This window comes from Geotrypetes seraphini, chromosome 8 (genome assembly GCF_902459505.1).
Source record: "Geotrypetes seraphini chromosome 8, aGeoSer1.1, whole genome shotgun sequence".
In the NCBI taxonomy this organism is placed as follows: domain Eukaryota; kingdom Metazoa; phylum Chordata; class Amphibia; order Gymnophiona; family Dermophiidae; genus Geotrypetes; species Geotrypetes seraphini.
This window is the reverse complement of record NC_047091.1, coordinates 29,486,442-29,508,252: the sequence shown is the minus strand read 5'-3', so window position 1 is coordinate 29,508,252 and position 21,811 is coordinate 29,486,442. Positions and strand designations below refer to the sequence as shown.

The window sequence follows — 21,811 nt, the reverse complement described above, 5'->3', positions numbered from 1 at the left end:
TACTAATAAGTGTCGATCAGTAAATTGTTGGGAGGTTTTTAAGGATCAATGATCGAAATCTAAGTCTCAGACTAAGTTTACCTTTATGTCAGTTGCTGAGCAGGTTTCTGAGATCCTTTTTCCTCTCATAACTGGTTGACATGTATTAGTTGCTGTATTGAATAATCCTAGTTTGTTTGAGAAATGAATATCCCCTTCCGAACCATCTTTGATTGAACCTTTTCAGGAGCATGGTGTCAAAAGAAAGTGCCACAGTATATGGAAAGGATTAACATGAAGGAAATGTTTGGAGAAGGGAATGAAAAGGGGCTTATACTCCTAGCTTTTTCTTTTGATAATGGTCTACCCTACACAATGTCCCCATAAAAAGCAAAACAGAATATTAAAATAAAATGTGCTTATAACAGGATTCTCTGCATGGAACAGGCGGGTCATAGCTACACACTTTGAAGATTATATTCAATATGGTGTGATTTAGATAATAATACAGTGGTACCTCGGAATCCGAACGCCCCAGAACTTGAACAACTTGGAATCCAAACTTTTTTTAAAATTAGATTTTTCCCTGGAATCCAAACGCTGCTTTGGAATCCGAATGTACAGGAACTGCAAGCATTGCTCAGCCCAAAGCTTCCCCTCTGACGCAGCTTCCTGTTTCTGCTTGGAAGGGAAGCTTTGGGCTGAGCACCACTTGCAGTTGCCAATCTTGCTGCCTATGTTGGCAGGGGCCCGATCTTGCTGTCTATGCTGGTGGGGGGCCCGATCGTGCTGTTTCTGCCACGTGGGCCCGATCTTGCTGCCTTTGCCAGGGGGATCCTGATCTTGCTGACTCTGCCAGGGGGACCCAATCTTGCTGCTTCTGGGACCCAGGAATGGATTAATCCAATTTCTATTATTTTCAATGGGAAAAATTGTCTTGGAACTCGAACGGGGTTCTGGAACGGATTAAGTTCGGATTCCAAGGTACCACTGTAATAATAAATGTATTTTTATACCACAATAGCTCACGGTTCAGTGCAGTTTACAATAAGAGGCAAGAACTGTAAAAACACAGCGAATTCACACCACAAAACACACATTATATATAAAATATAACATTAAGAAATTATTAACTTATCTAGATTATACAGATTTATCAAACAGATAAGTTTTTCACAATCTTCTAAAGGCCTGGTAAGAAGAAGAATTTAAGATCAAACCACTAACACAATTGGACGCAAAAGTTCTCACAACTAGCATTCCAAACTGATTAAAGTCTTAACATTAACTAAGCTGCATTAGGGCATTGCCACGTGCGCTAGACCTTAACGCCAGCATTGAACTGGCATCCTCTTTCTGAGAAACTACTTGGGGAAGAGTTCTGTACAAAACTCTGCAAAGCCACTCAAACTATAGACGGTCATGTCTCCCTTGTGAAGTAGCTCACTGCCAGGCTATCAGTGGTGTGCCATTACAGTAATGATTGTGAAACCGAGGACTCCTTCTACTAAGATATACTGTACAGCTGCCATCCCATGTCTTCCATGCAGTGGCGCAGCGAGGGTGAGCGGCCTCCCCAGCTCTCTTCCCCATCCCCCCCCCCGCACCACCAACTTACTGCCCTAAGCGTGGGTCCCGGAAGCAACGCCGGAGAGAGCGCCGAAGCCGACGCGGACAGTACGTTGGTTGCTGCTCGCGCCCAAGTTTTAAACAGTTTGGGGGAAGGGAAGGGATGTGTGCGTGTTGCAGAGGAAGGAGTGAGAAGGTGGGGTGGAGAGGAGGAAGATGGCGCTCAGGGCAGTACGCCCCCCCACCACCCCTTGCTACCCCACATCTTGCATGCCATGTTTTGTCATGCATATTTGCTTTACCATTTTTACCAAGTCATGTCATACTATATTAGCCATGCTTTGTTTATCGTGCTATGTTTTGCCAAACTATACTCGCCATGCTATGTCTCACCATACTAGGTTTTGTCATTTATGTTTTTACCATGCTTTAACTGCTTTGTCACCTTTGCCAATGTTTACCATGCTATCTTTTATCATACTATGACTGAAAATGTGGAGCAGTGATTAAGCTGCAGCCTCAGCACCCTGAGGTTGTGGGTTAAAGTCCCCACTGCTCCTTGTGACCCTGAGCAAGTCACTGAATTCCCCCCATTCCCCCAGGTACATTAGACAGAATGTGAGCCCACTGGGACAGACAGGGAAAAATGCCTGAATAAATTATATAAATAAAGTGTGAACAGTTTCAGCCTCTGATAATCAAAGCTAGTATTGTGACATCATAATGCCTCATTCCACCAATAAGAGCCAACCTCCTCAGTGATGTCACAATGGCTTGATTGTCCTATACTTGACTCACTTTTACTACTTTTTGATTTCTAGAATGGTGCACTGGTTAAAGCTACAGCCTCAGCACCCTGACGTTGTGGGTTCAAACCCATGCTGTTCCTTGTGACCCTGAGCAAGTCACTTAATCCCCCCCATTGCCCCTGCTACATTAGATTGTGAGCCCACCGGGACAGACAGAGAAAAATGCTTGAGTAACTGAATAAACTCATGTAAACCGTTCTGAGCTCCCCTGAGAGAATGGTATAGATTAGAAAACTGAATAAATATACACACATTCTTTGTGGATATTCAGAGGTGGCATCTCTGTAAGTTAGACTGCTAAATATGCTGATTTCAAGAAAGCCTGGGTATAGGCATGTGGGGTCTTTTAGAGAGAGGAAGAGATAGTGGTTGCTGTGGATGGGCAGACTAGATGGCCTTTATCTGCTATCATGTTACAATGTTTCTATACAAATCCAAACAAGCTGAATATCAAAAAATAATACAGCCACCAAAAAGATATTCACAAAAACTCAAGACCAGAGATAAATCCACAGATATAGTTGTCAAAAAAAAAATTCAAAATGAAAATGGAGAAAAGACCTCAGTATTTTTACAGATATTCGTCACCTGAAAAACTCTATGCCAACTAAAAAGCTGCCATAGGAAAATACATCCACGATCTAGAAAAACTCCATATCTTATTTAAATTTTTCTAAAAAGTTTTCCATACAAGTTCATATATATATTATTTTTTACGAAAATAAAGACTTATAACTTATCTTATAAGTAGATTCATTTCTTCTCTGGTGTTGATGCCAATCCCGGCAGTATATTGCCCAACTCCCGGTGCTACCGTGTTTCCCCGATGGTAAGACACTGTCTTATTTTTTTTGGAAGGCCAAAATATGCTCTATGGCTTATTTTCGGGGGGATGCCTTATTTACCCTTTCATGTCCCCTCTGTATCTCTATCCTTATTCAGTAGGTCCTGCTTACCCTTTCTCTTCTTTGTGTCACTATCTCCATTTTCAGCTTTCCCCCCCTTTTCCTTTGTTACTGCACCCTGTAGCTAGAATCTTTCCACCCTCCCTCCACTCCGGCCCAGCCCAGTATGAAATATTTCCTTTTGTTTCCCTCCCCTCTCTCTTTCTCTCTCTCTTCTGCTCCCTCACCCACGAGTCCTGCATCTGGCCCTCTCCCTTCTACCTGCACCTGGCAACACCCCCCTGCTCCGCGGCTCTCTTCAGCAACTTGTCAGCAGCGGTGATCAAGACAAGCTACCGACATCGAGGCCTTCCCTCTACGAGTCCCGCCTTTGTGGAAAAAGGAAGTTGAAACAAGCGGGACTCGCAGAGGGTAGGCCCCGACGTCAGAAGCTTGTGTCGATCGCTGCTGCTGAGTTGCCGAAGAGAGCCGCGGAGCAGGGGATGTGGCCGGAAGCAGGTAGAAGGGAGAGGGAGATAGGAAGGCTGTAGATCTTCGGGGCATGACACCGACCCCGGCCAGGATGATTTCTTTTTCAGGCGTGCATCTTACAAGTCCAGCGTCGCGGCGGGAAATAGCCATGCTGAGCAGTGAGCTCAGCACTACACAGATGAAAGCCTTGCTTGCTGATTGGTCCGGCGGCACGGCCGCCGGACCAATCAGCAAGCAAGGCTTTCATCTGTGTACGTGCTGAGCTCACTGCTCAGCATGGCTATTTCCCGCCGCGACGCCGGACTTGTAAGTTGCATGCCTGCGTGACACACTACCGGAGCCACGGCAAAGGTGGAAAAGAGCCCATGCGGCTCTGGAGCCGCGGGTTGCCGACCCCCGCGGTAGACGGAGGGACCACACAGAGTCACTCACCGTACCACCCGATTCGGGTAAGCGCAGGTATCGGTGGGTGGCTTATTTGCGGGGGGGGGTGCCTTATTTTACAATTTTTTCTAAAAAGGGGGGGCTGTCTTATTTGATGGCCCTGCCTTATCATCGGGGAAACACGGTACTACTCTAGAAAAGCACTGGAAGGGTTTTTATAACCATAAAGTTCTATGACATCACAATGTGTAAAGAGCTTAAGCCAATAGGGAAAGGAGATAGTGGATGCTGCGGATGGTCCATTTGGCCTTTATCTGCCATCATGTTTCATATGGTAACTCTAATACAAAGAGAGTGTGAGTTATGCAGGGGCTTATGGTCCTGATTTGTAATCGTCTTTTTTAACATCCCAAAATGACACGTTCTGTCCTTGTGTTTATATGCAAACTTGTGATATTACTGCATATCCCCATGGATTAGTCATTTTACTTATATGCTGTTCTTTCTATGATTTAAGAAATGTGACTCTCGGCTCAAAGAAAACATTTTAGTAATATGCACTGAAAAAAAACACCAATTTGTTTGTTTTAGGTTTATTTCACATCTTCAGTTTAATGAACATTTTAAAACATGCACGCAAAACTTCATGTGCAGTAACCAGAAGCACTTGTGTTAATTTGTAGGTTAATGTGCCTTCAGTTGATTTTCCTTCCACTAAAATTATTAAAGGCTGGTGAACCAATTGTGGCTGATAAATACCTGTCTATAATACATTTTCTGCAATTTATAGTGCAATTATCTGTCATGCTTTATCCTTAAGTTCATGGAAAGTTCATTTTTTTTGCAAGAAAATTTGTATTTTTCCTGGCAGAAATAAACTGACCTTGCTGCATAAGAAAGTCAGAAACACAAACGGGCGGCGGCCAGGCACTCAGCTGGGGATAGGATTTGGGGGCAGAGGAGGAGGAGAAAGGGAGAGGGAAAATTACAAAGACTAGGGGACACTCGATGAAGTTACAGGGAAATGCTTTTAAAACCAATAGGAGGAATTTTTATTCCCCCCATTCAGAGAATAGTTAAGCTCTGGAACAAAGTGCCGGGTTTTGAAAAGCTGTCTGTTTACCCAGACATGTCCTCTATACAAAGGACATGTCCGGGTAAATCCAGACATCTGATAACTCTAGCATTATACTGTAAATTGCACTCACATATGTAATTGCAAGATACTGTAAACTGTCTTTAACATATGTAAGTAGTACAATGCTGCGGCCATAATAAATCTACTGTTCTTACTACAATTCATTATTTCTATAGCGATACCAGACGCAAGCAGTGCTGCACAGAGTCACAAAGAATAAGAAAACAGTTCCTGCTCAAAAGAGCTTACAATCTAAACAACAGGCAAGACAGACAAACAGGATGTCATGGATACAGTTAAGGGGAACGGTTCATCTGCTGGCTGGGTTGGAGGGCAGAGGGGAGTACAGGACAATCAAGCCATTGTGACATCACTGATGAGGTTGGCTCTTATTGGTGGAATGAGGCATTATGACATCAGAGGAGTAGGGTTAAAGATTGAAGGCTATATCAAAAAGGTGGGTTTTCAGTCTGCTTTTAAACAAGGGAAGGGGCTTGATGGACAAACTCAGGTAATTTATTCCAGGCACAGGAGGCAGCTAGATGAAAGGAACGAAGTCTGGAATTGGCAGTGGAGGAGAAGGGTAACTTTAAGAGTGACTTAACTGAGGAACGGAGTTCTCTGGGAGGCGGATAAGGAGGGAGAAGTGAGGAGAGATATTGAGGGGCAGCAGAATGAACACACTTGTAGGTCAGCAATAAGCTCTTGAACTGTCGTTTTGTTGTGTGTAGATTTTGTATGTGGGATGAAAGAGTGGCCAAGGTGCCGCCTGCCCAGTTTGTTGATTCTGTAGCATTGTACCAGTGGTTCCCAAACCTGTCCTGGGGGACCCCCAGCCAGTCAGGTTTTCAAGATACCCCTAATGAATATGTATGAGAGAGATTTGCATATAATGGAAGTGACAAGTATGCAAATATCTCTCATGCATATTCATTAGGGATATCTTGAAAACCTGACTGGCTGGGGAACCCCCAGGACAGGTTTGGGAACCACTGCATTGTACCATACGATCCTTCCTATCCAGGGCTGCAGGACAAGGCAAGGCTCAGACGCTGCCCAAGCCACGGTGGAGGTTTCCACCACGGCCCAGAGCACTAAATACTCCAATGCTTAGTAAAAGAGGGCCCAAAATACCCCTACAGTCCCTTATTTCAAAAAGGTTTTTCCCCACCACTCCGAACAAGAGAAACATATTTTCTTTTTCAAGCACCGCACTCTCGTAGAAGATTCTCGTATTAATTATATAAGCTGCAGAAGTCTGGAAGAGAGCAGATGGGTCTGCCTGAGGCAAAGTCATGGATAGTTAATGCACCTAGCTAATCATGGAAATAAAGTGAAAAAGAATATGCGTGTCACCTTTAGAGCACCCTGGCTACTTATGTATTGAAAGGATGGGGTTCTTCCTCACGTTAAGATTTCCATTGTTCAGATACACCTGAAAATGTTTCATTTGTATTCTGCGGACAATGGAGCATATCTCTCTGTTATGTGAATATTTTACGATATCACATTATTCCCCCCTCCCTTTTTTTTACAAAAGTTTAGCATGGTTTTTTTATGCCGGCCGCGGTGGTAACAGCTCCGCCACTCATAGGAATTCTATGAGCATCAGAGCTGTTACTGCCACAGATGGCTCTAAAAACTGTGCTACAGTTTTGTAAAAAGGGGAGGGGGGCAGATTATTATTGCAGATACTATGGGGATCATTTTAAAAAAAGAAAAAAATGTCCAAAATATGGCATAAAGAATCATATGGACATTTTTCTCTCCAAACCCTTCCAATTCACGCTTTTCAAAGTGTGTTTTGTAGACAGATTTCTATGCTGTTATGTTATTTGTGTGCTCGCATGGCAGAGGCATGATTTGGATGGGACTGGGATAGGCTTATGATTTGGACGTTTTTCTGCAATAATCAAATGTTTTAGAAAACGTCCTGGGAACAATTTGGACATTTTGGGCTAGATGACCACTGGAGGGTTCAAGGCCTGACTAGGGTTACCAGACGTCTGGATTTACTCGGACATGTATCTCCTTTTAGACCCTGGCTCCTTTTAAAGGACATGTCCAGGCATCCAGATGACTTTTCAAAACCTGGCACTTTGCCTGAGTTTTCAAAAGCTTTCTGCTGGGATCGGCATCAGGAAGGCACCTGCGCATACGTGAATGACATCATGTGCACATGCATGTGATATCGTCGTGTTACACCTGCAATGCACAGCCGATGCTGCTCTGATCAAGTGGACAGGTTGAGGAGGCGGGGCCGGGGGCAGGGCTGGGGTACAATGCGGCATGACTTAAGTGGAATAGGGAAGAGCCAGGCAGAATAGGGCAGGCCTGGGGGCGTGGTCATAGGTCCAGATATTACTTCCGTAAAATCTGGTAACCCATGGCCTAACCTCCCCTTCACACCCCCTCAGTGGACACTGACCTTCTCCCACCCACCCCCAAAGATGTGAATGAAACAGTACATACCTGCCTGTGGGCTTCTTTCATAAACTCTCGGTAGAGATTTCTACCGCAGGCCGGCAACGTAAATGCTCCGATGCTCATAGGAATTCTATAAGCATTGGAGTATTTAGGTTTATTAGTATTTATATAATGCTCTTCACTACAGCATCAGTGCAGTTTCCAAAAATTAAGAAAAGGAAAAGAACGCCAATGTTGAAAGATCTGTTACCATAAGGTTAAGAATACAAAAGTAAAAATTAACCCCCCCCTCCTTTTACAAAAGTATAGCGTGGTTTTTAGCGCCAGCCATGGAAGTAACAGCTCCTACACTCATAAGAATTCTATGAGCGTCAGAGCTGTTTCTGCCGCAGCCGGCACTAATAAACACATAAGAACATAAGAATTGCCGCCGCAGCCCCCAGGTCAAAGACCAGTGCTCTAAATGAGTCCAGCCTCACCTGCGTACATTCCAGTTTACCAGGAACTTGTCCAACTTTGTCTTGAATCCCTGGAGGGTGTTTTCCCCTATAACAGCCTCCGGAAGAGCGTTCCAGTTCTCCACCACTCTCTGGGTGAAGAAGAACCTCCCCACGTTTGTACGGAATCCATCCCCTTTCAATCCCAGAGAGTGCCCTCTCGTTCTCCCCACCATGGAGAGGGTGAACAATCTGTATCTGCCAAGTCCATTCCCTTCAGTATTTTGAATGTTTGTCTCCCTCCCTCCCCACTAGGGTTGCCAGATTTTGTGTATAAAAAAGAGGATACCTATGGCTTTTGTAAAGAGGGATGGGTGGGTAAAAGTGATAAAACATCCAATAGAGCAGGGATAGGGAATGTCGGTCCTCGAGAGCCGTATTCCAGTCGGGTTTTCAAGATTTCCCTAATGAATATGCATTGAAAGCAGTGCGTGCAAATAGATCTCATGCATATTCATTGAGGAAATCCTGAAAACCGACTGGAATACGGCTCTCGAGGACCGGAGTTCCCTACCCCTGCAACAGAGCCTGAAAATAATATAATTAAGGGAATTCCAATCCAAAAAGATAAGTCTTCAATAAAGCTCTAAATTTGAAATAAGAAGGTTCACAATGTAACTCATTTGGAACCTCCCTTTTTCCATAAATTTGGAACAGCAGCAAACCCCCCTCCCCCCCCCCCAGAATTATGAGTTGACATTAGTCTAACCCAGGGGTAGGCAATTCCGGTCCTCGAGAGCCATAGTCAGGTCAGGTTTTCAGGATATCCACAATAAATATGCATGAGATAGATTTGCATCTCAAGGAGGCAGTGCATGCAAATCCATCTCATACCTATTCATTGTGGATATCCTGAAAACCTGATCTGGCTCTGGCTCTCGAGGATCATAATTGTCTACCCCTGGCCTAACCAAATGAATTGATGTTATGGCCAACCGATTTGAGGTGGGAGAACTAAAGTATGAGTATGGTACAAGCAATTTTACCTCACCAGCCCGCAGTAAAAACCTCTTCCGTAGCTTTGCAAAAGCCAGCATATACGATCTGTTTATTTAAAAACTTTATATACTGCATAAGAGCCTAAAAAAGGATCCAAGCGATTTACAACGTATAGTTCACATTCATTAAGAAAAGAGCTCCATTTAAAAATAGAAAAGGAAAGAATAAAAACAAAAGTTATTTTTTTTTCATAAAATACTACAACAATCAACATCTCAATAATAACAATTCTAATAATAAAACAATAATAAAACCAAATCTCAATAAACCATAACTAATGCATACAACTAAAAATTTCCATGAGATTAATCATTACATAAATACAGATTACAGTCCCAAACTCAATTTTTCAATTTTAGAAAGCCAATTGAAAAAAAATATGCTTTTAAATGTATTTTGAAATTTATATAAGATTCTTCTTTTCTCAAGTCTATGGGCAAGTTATTCCATAGCCGCGGAACTAAATAAAAGAATGCACAATCTCTGGTTGACGCAAGATATGCCTTCGAGATATGAGGAACAACTACCCTGTCATTCAAAGATTGTAGTAAACGCCTTGGGGCATGGAATAACACCAGGTTGGAAAGATATGAAGGCTGTAGCTGAAATAATGCTCTATGATCTCTTCAGATGTTATGCTCACTCCTAGTAGAGCAGCAAGCAGAGAAGGGGACCCAGGTCCATATCCCACTATAGCTAATACACTTATAGTACATTATGGGAGCCTTCCAAAACCCACCCAAATTCCACCTTATCTACATATAGGGAAAAACAACAAGGAAAGACAAGGGGGATGTCTTAAACAACCAAAATAAGTCCTTATTCAAAATAGTAAATCCCATATTCAAAACAATAAGTCCCGACAAGGATCCCAGTTTTGGTGTTTAGAAGATGCCTTTAGGGGAACACATGAGCAGAAAGATCAGCGATCAGCTCAGCATGGATATTTCTGCTCACATGTCCCCTGAAGAAGACGTCTTCTAAACGCCGAAACTGGGATCCTTGTTGGGACTTCTTGTTTTTGCCTGTATCCCAAGACGAGGGGCTCTTCTGTCTTATCTACATATAGGTAACATCTGTGGTGTATAGTTGGGTCCAGTAGGTTTTGGATGTGTTTTAGAGGGCTCAACAGACACTATAAGGGGGTTATGGTGAGATACGTGCCTGGGTCTTTTTATGTGAAGTTCACTGCAGCAGTGGCATAATAAGGGTAGGAAGCACCCGGGCATGAGGCAGATTTGCATATAATAGGAGGTGACAGGCATGCAAATCTGCCTCATGCATATTCATTAAGGATATCTTGAAAACCCAACTGGCTGGGGCAGTGGCGTAGTGGGGGAGGGGGGGGTCAGGGAGGCAGTGTGGACTCTTTGTGGACAATGTGCATTCTATCCTGATAATGTACACACTATTAGCACATGTGCAGTTTTAGGAAAGCATGTACACTCATAGCAACAGGCTCAGTGTTCAGTTGGCGGTGATCAATGCTTTGCTAGCCACCATCGATGTTATCCTCTGAAATTCAATGACAGGCAACGTCCAGGATTGAATTTCTGAGTATACAAGACCAGCTAACACACCGTTGGTTAAGTGCAATATTTAGCATTTAACAGACTAGGAAGAAGTGTGTTTGATATGGTCGTATTTATGCAGTTACCTTAGCTGGTTAGCTGCTAGTTTTTGTACTTAACTGGTCAAGTGTTGACGCTGCCCGGGATCACTCCCAAAATTGCTAGTTTTGCATTGGGTGCTAACTGGGCATTTTCAGCGGTACTGTCCAGTCACTTGCTGCTGAATACTTCCGGTTAGCTCTGGACAGGCGATTTAAACAGACAGGAACCTCTCCCCGCCATATAAATCATTTTAAATTTTGGAGTCCAATATTTCCCCCAAAACAAGTGTGAAAACAAAAACTGAATCAAAACAAAACTTCCAGTAAGTGACTTGGGAAATTAAACACTACAAAAGACTCCTACTTGCAGCCCTGACTATACTCTGGAGGTGTCTCATTCAAGCGCGGTCTTAAGCCCAGTAATGCGCTTGCTTCTGGATCTGTGCTCATTGCTTATAGGTATGGGGTTGCAAGCCCCCCAAATTACTATCTCATATGTCATTGTCCCTGCTTCTGTTTTAGAAATCCAAGATTTCCACTTTTGAAAAAATGTGGGCTTTCATGAGCAGCAAGCCTTCAGCAATTGTTAAAAATAAAGAGGAAGGGATTCAGCGAGTCCTCACAGCTGATTATGCTCTACTAATGGAATCAACCACCATTGAATATATTATACAGCGGAACTGCAACCTGACCCAGATTGGAGGGCTAATTGATTCTAAAGGCTATGGAATTGGAACTCCCATGGGTGAGTGACAAAATTGCAGTCTGCACACCGTTTGCAGTTAAGCCATTTAGTATAATTGCCAGAGATAGGATCCAAATTAATTATTTTTAGCCCACATACACCAAGAAGTCCGTGACATACTTTGCACGCTCAACTTGATGTGGAAAAAAATGTGTGGCTTTTGCATGACTGTTGTGGAGTCCTCTGCGTAGGCTCACCTGCAATCTGCTTTAACTGCGCTTCACCCTCCAGGCTCGCCCTATCGCGATAGGATCACACTAGCTATTCTTCAGCTGCAGGAGGAAGACAAACTGCACATAATGAAGGAGAAGTGGTGGCGTGGGGGCGGCTGCCCTGAAGAGGAGAGCAAGGAGGCCAGTGCCCTGGGGATCCAGAATGTCGGAGGGATTTTCATCGTGTTAGCAGGAGGCCTGGTTCTTTCGGTGGTTGTGGCCATTGGAGAATTTATGTATAAGCTCCGGAAAACAGCGGAGCGTCAACAGGCAAGTGTTATCATTTCAACAGATTTACTCTCTCTCTCTCTCTTTCTCTCTCCCTCATTTTTTTTTCTCTCTCCCTCTCTTTTTCTCTCTCTCTCTCTCTCATTTTCTTTTTTCTCTCTCTCTCTCCTTTTCTCTCTCTTTCTCCCTCTCCCTTATCTCTTTCTCTCTCTCCCCTTCTCTCTCTCTCCCTCTTTTTCTTTCTCTCTCTTTTTCTATCTCTAATTTTTTTTCTCTCCCTCTCCTTTTCTCTCTTTCTCCCTATCCCTCTTTTTCCTCTCTTTTTTCTTTCTCTCTCTCTCCCTCTTTCTCTGTCCCTCTTTTGCTCTCTCTCTTTCTCCCTCTCTTCCTCTTTTTTCTTTTTCTCTCCCAACACACACATACATGCACTTCCACATACATGAATACATGCATACACACATAAACATACTTATGTGCACACATGCATGCACATGTACAAACACATTTATCTATTTGCACATGCAAATGCTTGCACACATACATACACACACATGCACATGTGATTTGATTGATTTGATTTTAATACCTGATATACCACTCAAACCGAAATGCGAGAGCGGTTTACAATACTAAAACAATACATAATACAATAAAATTGGCAATATATTAAATAAGCTCTCCCAATTATATAATCCCCCAACTATTATACTCCTCCCAATCAATAACTCTTCTATAAATTATACATAATCTGCCATTCGTTATCAATAAAAATATTACCTTAACATTTAGCACGCATTATTTCATACCAATCCGATTCAATTCACATCATAAAACTTCTCCGAAGAAAAGCCGGAAACTCAAAGAACTTTTTATGGCTTGTACACTCCCCCCTCCGTATTCATGGGGGTTGGGGGCAGAGCCGGCCCGCGAATAAGGAAAATTCACAAATAACTTTTGGGCCGATTCTGACCCACCCCCAGACCTTACCTGGTGGTCTAGCGGGGCAGGAGCAATCTTCCTACATTCCTGCCCTGTGCAGAACTGTGCTGCGAGTTCCTGTGGTCTCATGAGACTACAAAAGGAGTGCCCATAGTAGTCTCGTGAGACCACGGGACCTCACAGCACGGCTCTGCACAGAACAGGAGTGTAGGAAGATCGCTGCTGCCCCATGTCACCGCTAGATCACCAGGTAAGGTCCGTGCATGAAGTTGCCACCTGAGCTACGTCTAAGGCTAAGCTAAGGGGCGGCTGCTCGCCTCCAATCGCCCTTCTCCTCCCCTGATCGCCTCCTCCTTCTCCGATCGCCCTTCTCCTCCTCCGATCGCCCTTCTCCCCCTCCGATCGCCTCCTCCTCCTCATCCTGATCCAAGTCCTGGGGGCCGGTTCTGGTCGATGCGGGCTGCCTCCGAGTGATTCTCTAGGGGGGGGGGGCCTGGGCAAAAAGTTGTGAATAGTCGAATCCGCGATCGCTGAAAACGCGAATAGGGAGGGGAAAGTGTATTTCAATTGTCCATCCATGCCATAAATTTGAACCTGCATCATAAAATGCCCTTTTTCGTGTCTTAACAAATTTCACTTCATCCAAAGATGGTAACTGGAGTAAATACTTCTGGGAAGAATGCAAAAAAAACATGAATGAATATATTTCCTCAACTTATCTGACACACACATATTAATCTATTTTTTTATTTAATTCGTTTTCTCTCTCGTTATTCCCAAAGATCTCAGAACGGGTTACAGGTTAAACATTCATAGCATACAGTTAACAGGTTACGACTGGCACTGGATTTGCCATAATTCCAGTTCAAGTTTACGCACAAGTTATTATCCTAACTTGACAAATGCTAGGGGTCTAATATTAACATATATAATATACAGGTTACAATTGTCCATAGTTATCCTTACACTGAAAGTTTTCCAATACAGGTTTTATCCTAGCTCGACACAAATAGACAGTTTACAGGTTAGATTTGCCATAATTACATTCACGCACAAATATATACATGCAAATTGCACATACACACTTACATGCATATGCACACATACACAGAGCTATATTTCTGGTGATCAGTCCAGAAGGCCGTCGTCTTTTGGGGTTAATGTCCCAGCTGCAGGATTCAGTGGCTAGGGAATGGCTTGGGAGGATTATTTTGTTGGGCAAGAGCCATGCCCTACATCTTAAAACAAAGCACAAATAAAAAGTGTGTAGTTTATTTATCTTTACAAATAAAATAAGACATTTCCTGTGTTGTTTCCAAGTAGTCAGGTAGGTGTATGACGTTGTACTTTGCTGGTGACTACATGCGACATGCTGAGAGACTGTTTATGGATATGTTGACGTTATGACGTTCTTATGTTTTGTTTCCTTTAGCGAACTTTCTGTAGCACTATGGCTGACGAACTCCGCTTATCACTCACCTGCCAGCGGCGGATCAAACACAAACCTCAGGCCCCAGTCATGGTGAAAACGGATGCAGTAATTAACATGCACACTTTTAATGACAGGAGGCTACCAGGGAAGGACAATATGACCTGTAACACTGGATTAACACCAGTATTTCCATAGACCTGGCTGAGTACAGGACGGATGCCTACTCGTGTGGAACAAAGGGAAATCTGGTTTGGTTGTGTTTCAAGATCAAGGCCTTCAACACAGCTCATTGATCATCTGGAGAACATCAACTATCGCATGGACTACAAGCTGATACATTTTTTTAGTTTGTTTCGAGATTTTATTTTTTCAGATATCAAGGTTTAGGTACTTACAGGCCACTTGAAGTCCAAGCAAGCTAAATCCTGGAGTCTGTTGTTTACACGTTCAACATATGGAGACAAAGAGAACCGAGATGACCTAGGCCTCAATGGATATTGAGAAGCCTAGACAAAGACTAGGTTTCTTTGAGCATGGCAATAAAAAAAACAAACAAACAAACATTTTGTTAATACAGGTGTTGAGTCCTTCACCATGACTATGAGCATTGATTCTGAATTTTCATAAACAGCACATTTATCCGAAGTCTAAAGTAAAACCAGATTCTCCAAGCTGCTTGCTGCTGAGCAGTTTACCATGACCTTTTACCTCAATGCTGTGTTGGCTTCTTGTTGTCGATAATAAGGCCCATGTGAGACATGAAAACGGCATAACAAGAAGGCAAGATCTGTCTGAATCAGACAGCAAGCTGGGAAGGGTCAAAATGATCTTTAACAGGGCTGGAATCTTGAACTATTCCAAGAAATGGCAGGCCCCAGAGCAACAGGAGGAGGAACCCGCTGTCATCTTAAACACAAACTCCATTGGAATTGTCAGAAGGAAGGGCATTGCTGTCCGCTCATGTGCTGTAGGCCCTGTTAACCCTCATTAGCCTGAATAAAGGTCAATTTCTCCCTTCCTTCACAAGAACTGCACAGATCAGGCCAGGCCCTAGACTTCAGCCCAGACAGAACGTTGCATATCCATTTTGAGGAAGTAAGTGATACCAATTCCAACCACATTGGTGATGGAAAGCGATGTACGTGTTGCTTTTGTGTCAATGTCAGGCTACTTTTAACATTAATTTGTCCTTCAAGAACAAGCATCGGATATTTTTTTTGAGAGTGAATTCAGTGGGATCCTGCCACAGACCCATTCAATAAGAATTACCAAAGACCTGTCTGCTTTATAGAGGTAGTTTCCAAGTAGGACTTCTTTTCCCTGTCATAAAACAGCTGAATAAGAAATTCTTTGCATATTAAAATTTGATTTCTGGTATGTTGCAAACTAGACTTAGATTGTAGCTAAACTGTCTGAAAAATTCAAAGGTCAAAGGGGAGCCATGTCATCGCTAGGCTGTAAATCTCTCAACAAGACGTGAGAGGTCTCCATGATGTCCCCATGCGGAAGTACATTAAAGCTCATTAAACGTTCAAGGCACACAGTTAGCATTGGTCAAGGCCAACACGAAAGGGATTAGAAAAGTACAAACTAAATAAAACAAAACAGCACAACCAGCCTGAAGAAAGGGGACAAAGGTGACTTTAATTAACATACCGCAACATGGCCCATGTTTCAGCTTCAAGCCTGCATCAGGGGTCTAATAAAAATAATGTACAGCAACATATAAACTCCTAAAAAAAAACATCTTATGTCAAATCACATCTTAATCAAAAGAATAATAAAGAAATCATAAATAACATAGGGGTCCTTTTATTAAGGCATAGTTAACTGATTTAGTGCGCGCCAAATGCAGAGCATGTCAGCTGATGCTAAAAACTGCTTTCGCTGTATTGTATAGGGGGGGGGGGGGTAAGCCATGGTAGAGGTTTCTACTGCAGCCCAGGCCACTAAATGCTCCGACATGAAGAAATTCTTTGAGCGTCGGAGCAGCGTAGGAACGTGAGTGTCAGGAGAAGCACGGAGCATTCAACATGCCAGATGGTGCTAAAAACCGCTTTCACTGTACTGTAAGGGGGGGAGGGGTAAGCGAGGGTAGAGGTTTCTACTGTAGCCCAGGCCACTAAATGCTCCGACACTCAGGAATTCTATGAGCATTGGAACATTTAGCGTTACAGGCTGCAGTAGAAACCTCTTCCACGGCTTAGTAAAAGGGGGGGAGGGGTAAGTTCTTTATGATTTCTTTATTATCATTCTTTTGATCAAGATGTGATTTGACATGAGGTTGTTTTTATGTATTTAATATGTTGCTGTATATTATTATTTTAGACTCCTGGCGCAGGCTTGAAGCCGAAACACGGGAAATGTTGGGTCATATCAATTAAAGTCATCTTTGCCCCCTTTCTTCAGGCTGGTTGTGCTTTTTTGCTCGTTTGTATACGCAATTTGTATTGAGAAGTTTTCTCTTGCCTCATCTTCAGCTCTCTTTCATTCTTTTTTTTTCTTCTTTACCAGTAGAACTTGACCATGTCAGCTGTAACCTGCTCTGGCCCTGAACTCTCCCATAAATAAAGCACTTTTTCTGTTATTCTAACTTTTACAGCAGTGACTTTAAACAAACGTCTAAATAAAGGCATTGCATTTCTACTACCGCAGCTAGAATAAAAACCCCAATCGTGACAAGGTTATGTCCTTTCTTCCCTCATGTCCACAATTACGCTAGTAATTAAGGATGTCACACTAGTGAGTTTAAGAGGTTCATTCATGAGTAAATTCACCATCCTCCTACTGTGTGATTAATTAAATAATCCTTTGAAAGAATTCATTAGCTGATCAACACCATTTGCCGTGAGATTGGGATTGAGGTGATTCTGAATAAAGTGCTGCATAGGATGGCAGACCAGGTCATAAGCCTTACTGCAGGGGTAGGGAACTCCGGTCCTCGAGAGCCGTATTATTCCAGTCGGGTTTTCAGGATTTCCCCAATGAATATGCATGAGATCTATCTGCATGCACTGCTTTCAATGCATATTCATTGGGGAAATCCTGAGAACCCGACTGGAATACGGCTCTCAAGGACCGGAGTTCCCTACCCCTGCCTTACTGTTTCAGGGTTGAACTGCTGGTTGCAGCCAGCTGTGTCACCTGCTCTTTGCGTAGCGGCCAGGAAAAGGCTGTACTGGCTTTTTCATGGAGCCTCGCTTGGGGGGGGGGGGGGGTGTTTTTACCGAGCTGCAGTAAGCATTGGCACATGCTTTCTGTAGACCAGGGGTGTCAAATGTCGGTCCTCGAGAGCCGCAATCCAGTCGGGTTTTCAGGCTTTCCCCAATGAATAAACATGAGATCTATTTGCATGCACTGCTTTCACTGGATGCTATTAGATCTCATGCATATTCATTGGGAAAATCCTGAAAACCCGACTGGATTGCAGCCCTGTAGGAACGACATTTGACACCCCTGCTGTAGATTAAGATGACGTATTGTAAGGCACCCTGAGGCAAATGCAATAAGGTGCACATGTGAGCATTTATGCACCAAAAATAAATTTTTTGGGTTTTTTTGGCCGATGTGGCATCTGTGGGGTCAGAGAGCGGGTGTTTCTGCGCTAATTAATGCCCAATACTATACATGATGTCTAACCAACTTATAGAGGCCTATCTACGCAGTCGTCAATCAATCAGGAGGCATCCTTTTTACAATCATGCCTAATGGCGCTTAAGTGTACTTAAGAGTTCACTAGACATCCTAGAGGTAAGTGCCGGTATATTAGCTCTAATTTACCAGCTCCTATCTCAGACGCCTAGTGACACCTAAGTCAACCACGTCTATTCTCCCTCTCTAACCTTGCCTACTTTTCAAGAGACTTAAAGATCTCAATCTGTATAATTTGGAGGAAAGGCGGGAGAGGGGAGATATGATAGAGACGTTTAAATACCTACATAGCATAAATGTGCATGAGTCGAGTCTCTTTCATTTGAAAGGAAGCTCTGGAATGAGAGGGCATAGGATGAAGTTAAGAGGAGTAATCTAAGGAAATACTTTTTTTTACAGTAAAGGTGGTAGATGCATGGATCAGTCTCTTGGAAGAGGTGGTGGAGACAGAGACAGTGTCTGATTTCAAGAAAGCCTGGGATAGGCATGTGGGATCTTTTAGAGAGAGGAAGAAATAATGGTTACTGCAGATGGGCAGACTGGATGGGCCATTTGGCCTTGTCATCATGTTACAATGTTTCTATAATCATAAAGTTCTATGACATCACAATGCAGGTGTAAAGAACCTTAACCAATAGGGAGAGGAGATGCAAATGTTAAGAGCCTTAGCCAATAAGGAGAGGAGGAGATAGTGGATGCTGCAGATGGGCCATTTGGCCTTTATCTGCCATCATGTTTCTATGTTTCTATCAGGTGTCAGAGAGCACTATGACTTTACCGCTTGGAATTCCACAAACAACTTGTGACCTGGGTTATCCACTTTTCAAAACACGATGCTGGGCTTGATAGACCTTCGGTCTGTCCCAGTATGGCAGCTCTTATGTTCTTATGAAAATCAGCCATTTTCCAGCTATGATAGATATGGCCTTTGTGTGTGGGGAAAAACCCGTGTAAGGGTACACTAAGGCCTCTTTTGCCACAGCTTTGGAAGAGGGTCATTGGTATAGTGGGAGGCAGGTTCTACTGTACAATAGGGAAGGTCTCGTGAAACGGTTGTTACATCACGATAAGGAACAAAGGAGGCAATATCCACCCCCAAGTGCAGTTGTGGGCAGAACAGTAAGATTTGTTTGTCCACCAAGTTAGATGAGTGTCCCTCCCACCCAAAACACAGCTGCTTTGACTGGTGCCTCTCTTTTGCCATCAAAAACCTCACAACAGATCTAGAATAGGAGGCCATGTTGCGTTCACTCATAATTATGAGAATATTGGAATGGATCTGCATCACATGCTCACGGTATGTCACGATTCAGCACTGCAGAAAGATTTAGGCCCACATCAAGCTTGGTTGGTCTTCATTTAAAACAAAGCTTTTGCATTTTTCTTGGTGCAATGATTTACACATTTGTGTGTGGGGGGGGAGGGAGGTTGTGTGTAGAAAATTCTGCACACACAAATGAATTTGTACATGCTTTAATTTGTCGATATATGAGTGCATAAGTGATTTGTACACTCACAAATTTTGTACAGGCCATTTTTTCCACTAAGCTTCGCTGAGCACTAACACACGCTTGCTCTAGTTTACCATGGTGTGCGGCAGGGTGCATTGAAACGTTCTGCAGTAAATTGCAAATGTGTGTGTGTTACCTGTGCACTAAAAAATGTATTTATTTTTTAGCCGAGGGGGCATGTCTGGGGGCAGAGGGTGGGCGTTTCTGCACTAATCGGTGCACCAGTATTGCATGTGCTAACTGATTAACGGAGGGTTAACACTTGAGCCCTTAGTTAACAGCCGCGTGCTCAAGGCAACCTTAGTGCATGGCTATTAAATTGGAAAATGGAAAAATTTGACCATTTTCCATCTGTAGCAAAAAGTGGCCTTAGCACTTTTTCCCACAGCTTTGTAAAAAGGCCCCTTATACACCTAAATGAGCCAATTATAAGCTGATAAATGCATGCTCCTAGGAGCTTCTACTTTGCCCCTTCACTGAAAGAATCAAACTGATGCTTACAGAATTCTTGCTTCTAAACTACAAGGAGGACCCTGGCTATTCCTCCATGTACAAAGTTACCATGGTTACCACATTGGGCTGATAAGGATTTCCACTGCATCTCCTTTTGACTCTGGGCAAGTCACTTAACCCTCCCACTGCCCAAGGTACAAAACTTGTGCGCCCTCTAGGGACAGAGAAGATACTTGCATATAATAAATGTAAACTGCATTGGTTGCACCACAGAAAGATGGTTTATCAAATCCATGGTCCTTTGCCCTTTAACCCTTTACCGTAAGCCATCACAGAGGCTGCCACCAAAACTGAATGGAGAAAATACAGGTTATATTAGCGCATAAATTAGACCGCCATAAAGGCTGTCCTATTTTATGCAGTAACCCCTGGCCGCTTAAGTGCTTGAAAATCGATGTAAGCTGCTATGATTTAACCGGCTTAAAAATAAATGGATATTCACAGCCGAAGCCCACGCCAGCCCCAGCTTTGCATATCCAAGAATAACAGCATCAGCAATGAGCCAAGCGATCAGGCCCGGATTCTGTAGAGTGCACCTATATCGGCGACCGCCAATAAAGCAGCCTCCGATCGCCTGTGAATCACACGATGGCGCCCTATAGAGAATTGCGCCTCCATGAAAGATAGGCACCAGAAATGCAGGTCAGGATTTTCCAGGCCTACATTTTTGGCGCCTATCTATGTCGTGAATCTGGCCTACGCAGGTGCTTTATAGTAGTTAATGCCAGCATTAGCCACAGCCATAACGGTATTTAGCGCCATTAAGCAAGTACATAGGCACAATTCTGGTGCCTTTTATTTAGGTGCTGGTGGGCATTTTATTTTTACCAATCTTTTTGCCATTTAAATGGCATTTCTCAATTAACTTAGCTGCCAGTAGGGCACCTAAGTTCTGGCGCCATTTATAGAATGACCCCTCTTCGCCCAACAGCTGAATATTGACCTCTTATGCCTAGTTCTCCTCTCAGTGTTAGTGGTTATGAGTGAAGGTGTAAGGTGGTTTTACAAGTACTTTTTGCAAAGTTAAATCCATCCCAGTGGCAGGGGGCAGTCCACCACAGGTGTGGTTTTCCTCAGGGGTGCTGGTACCCCTCCTGCTCTTCTCCCCTCCCCCCCCCCCCGCTGTATGTGCATGCCCCTTCCCTTCCCCCGTACCTTTATAATCTTCTGCGCGAGCAGCCACAAACTTGCTGCTCACGTCGGCTTCGGTGCTCTCTCCGACATCACTTCCGGGTCCCGCACCTAGGAAGTGATGTCAGAGACCGCCAAAGCCGACGCGAGCAGCCAGTGGCTGCTGGTGCCAAGGTAAAAAGGTATGGGGAAGGGGCGCACGTGCACGGCGGGAGAGGGGCACCACTCACCCACGCTACGCCACTGACCAGTGGTTCCCATATATTGCACTATGTACTTCTCCGGTAATTTGGGAAACGTTCCACTGCCTCACAGAGCAGTGTTCTTTAGCTCTGAGCCCTTGCAAGCTTTATGTGCCTAATTAGTGCTGGGTCATTTGGCTTCCAAATATGTCTTTTAAAGCATCCTGTTTTCATGCCCCCTAGTATTTGTGAGTAATTATAAAACCTGATATGTAAGGTATGTTTGGTATGAAAATAAATTAGCTGATATCTTTGTGCAAAATTCAGAGATAATTTTAATATGCACAAAATGGGAAGATATCTTCCATATTCACCTTAAGATACAGCTGCATGTCAAGATTGCCGACAAGTTCCAAGTAATCAGGGAGAAACTGATCCATTCCTGGTTTTGCCCCATTACACTGCTTCTCAGTGAAT

At 43.5% G+C, this 21,811-nt stretch overlaps 1 protein-coding gene across 1 annotated transcript in view; it reads left to right on the top strand.

Annotated features, from left to right (window-relative positions):
- Positions 1-15,877, top strand: part of GRIK3 (glutamate ionotropic receptor kainate type subunit 3) — a 320,591-nt gene extending 304,714 nt beyond the window's left edge. The window contains exons 14-16 of the mRNA XM_033956508.1: positions 11,313-11,535; positions 11,767-12,017; positions 14,347-15,877. Of these exons, the coding sequence (XP_033812399.1) occupies positions 11,313-11,535; positions 11,767-12,017; positions 14,347-14,541 (669 nt within the window). The 3' untranslated portion in view covers positions 14,542-15,877. The remainder of the gene's footprint in view (positions 1-11,312; positions 11,536-11,766; positions 12,018-14,346) is intronic.
- The last annotated feature ends 5,934 nt before the right edge of the window (positions 15,878-21,811 follow it).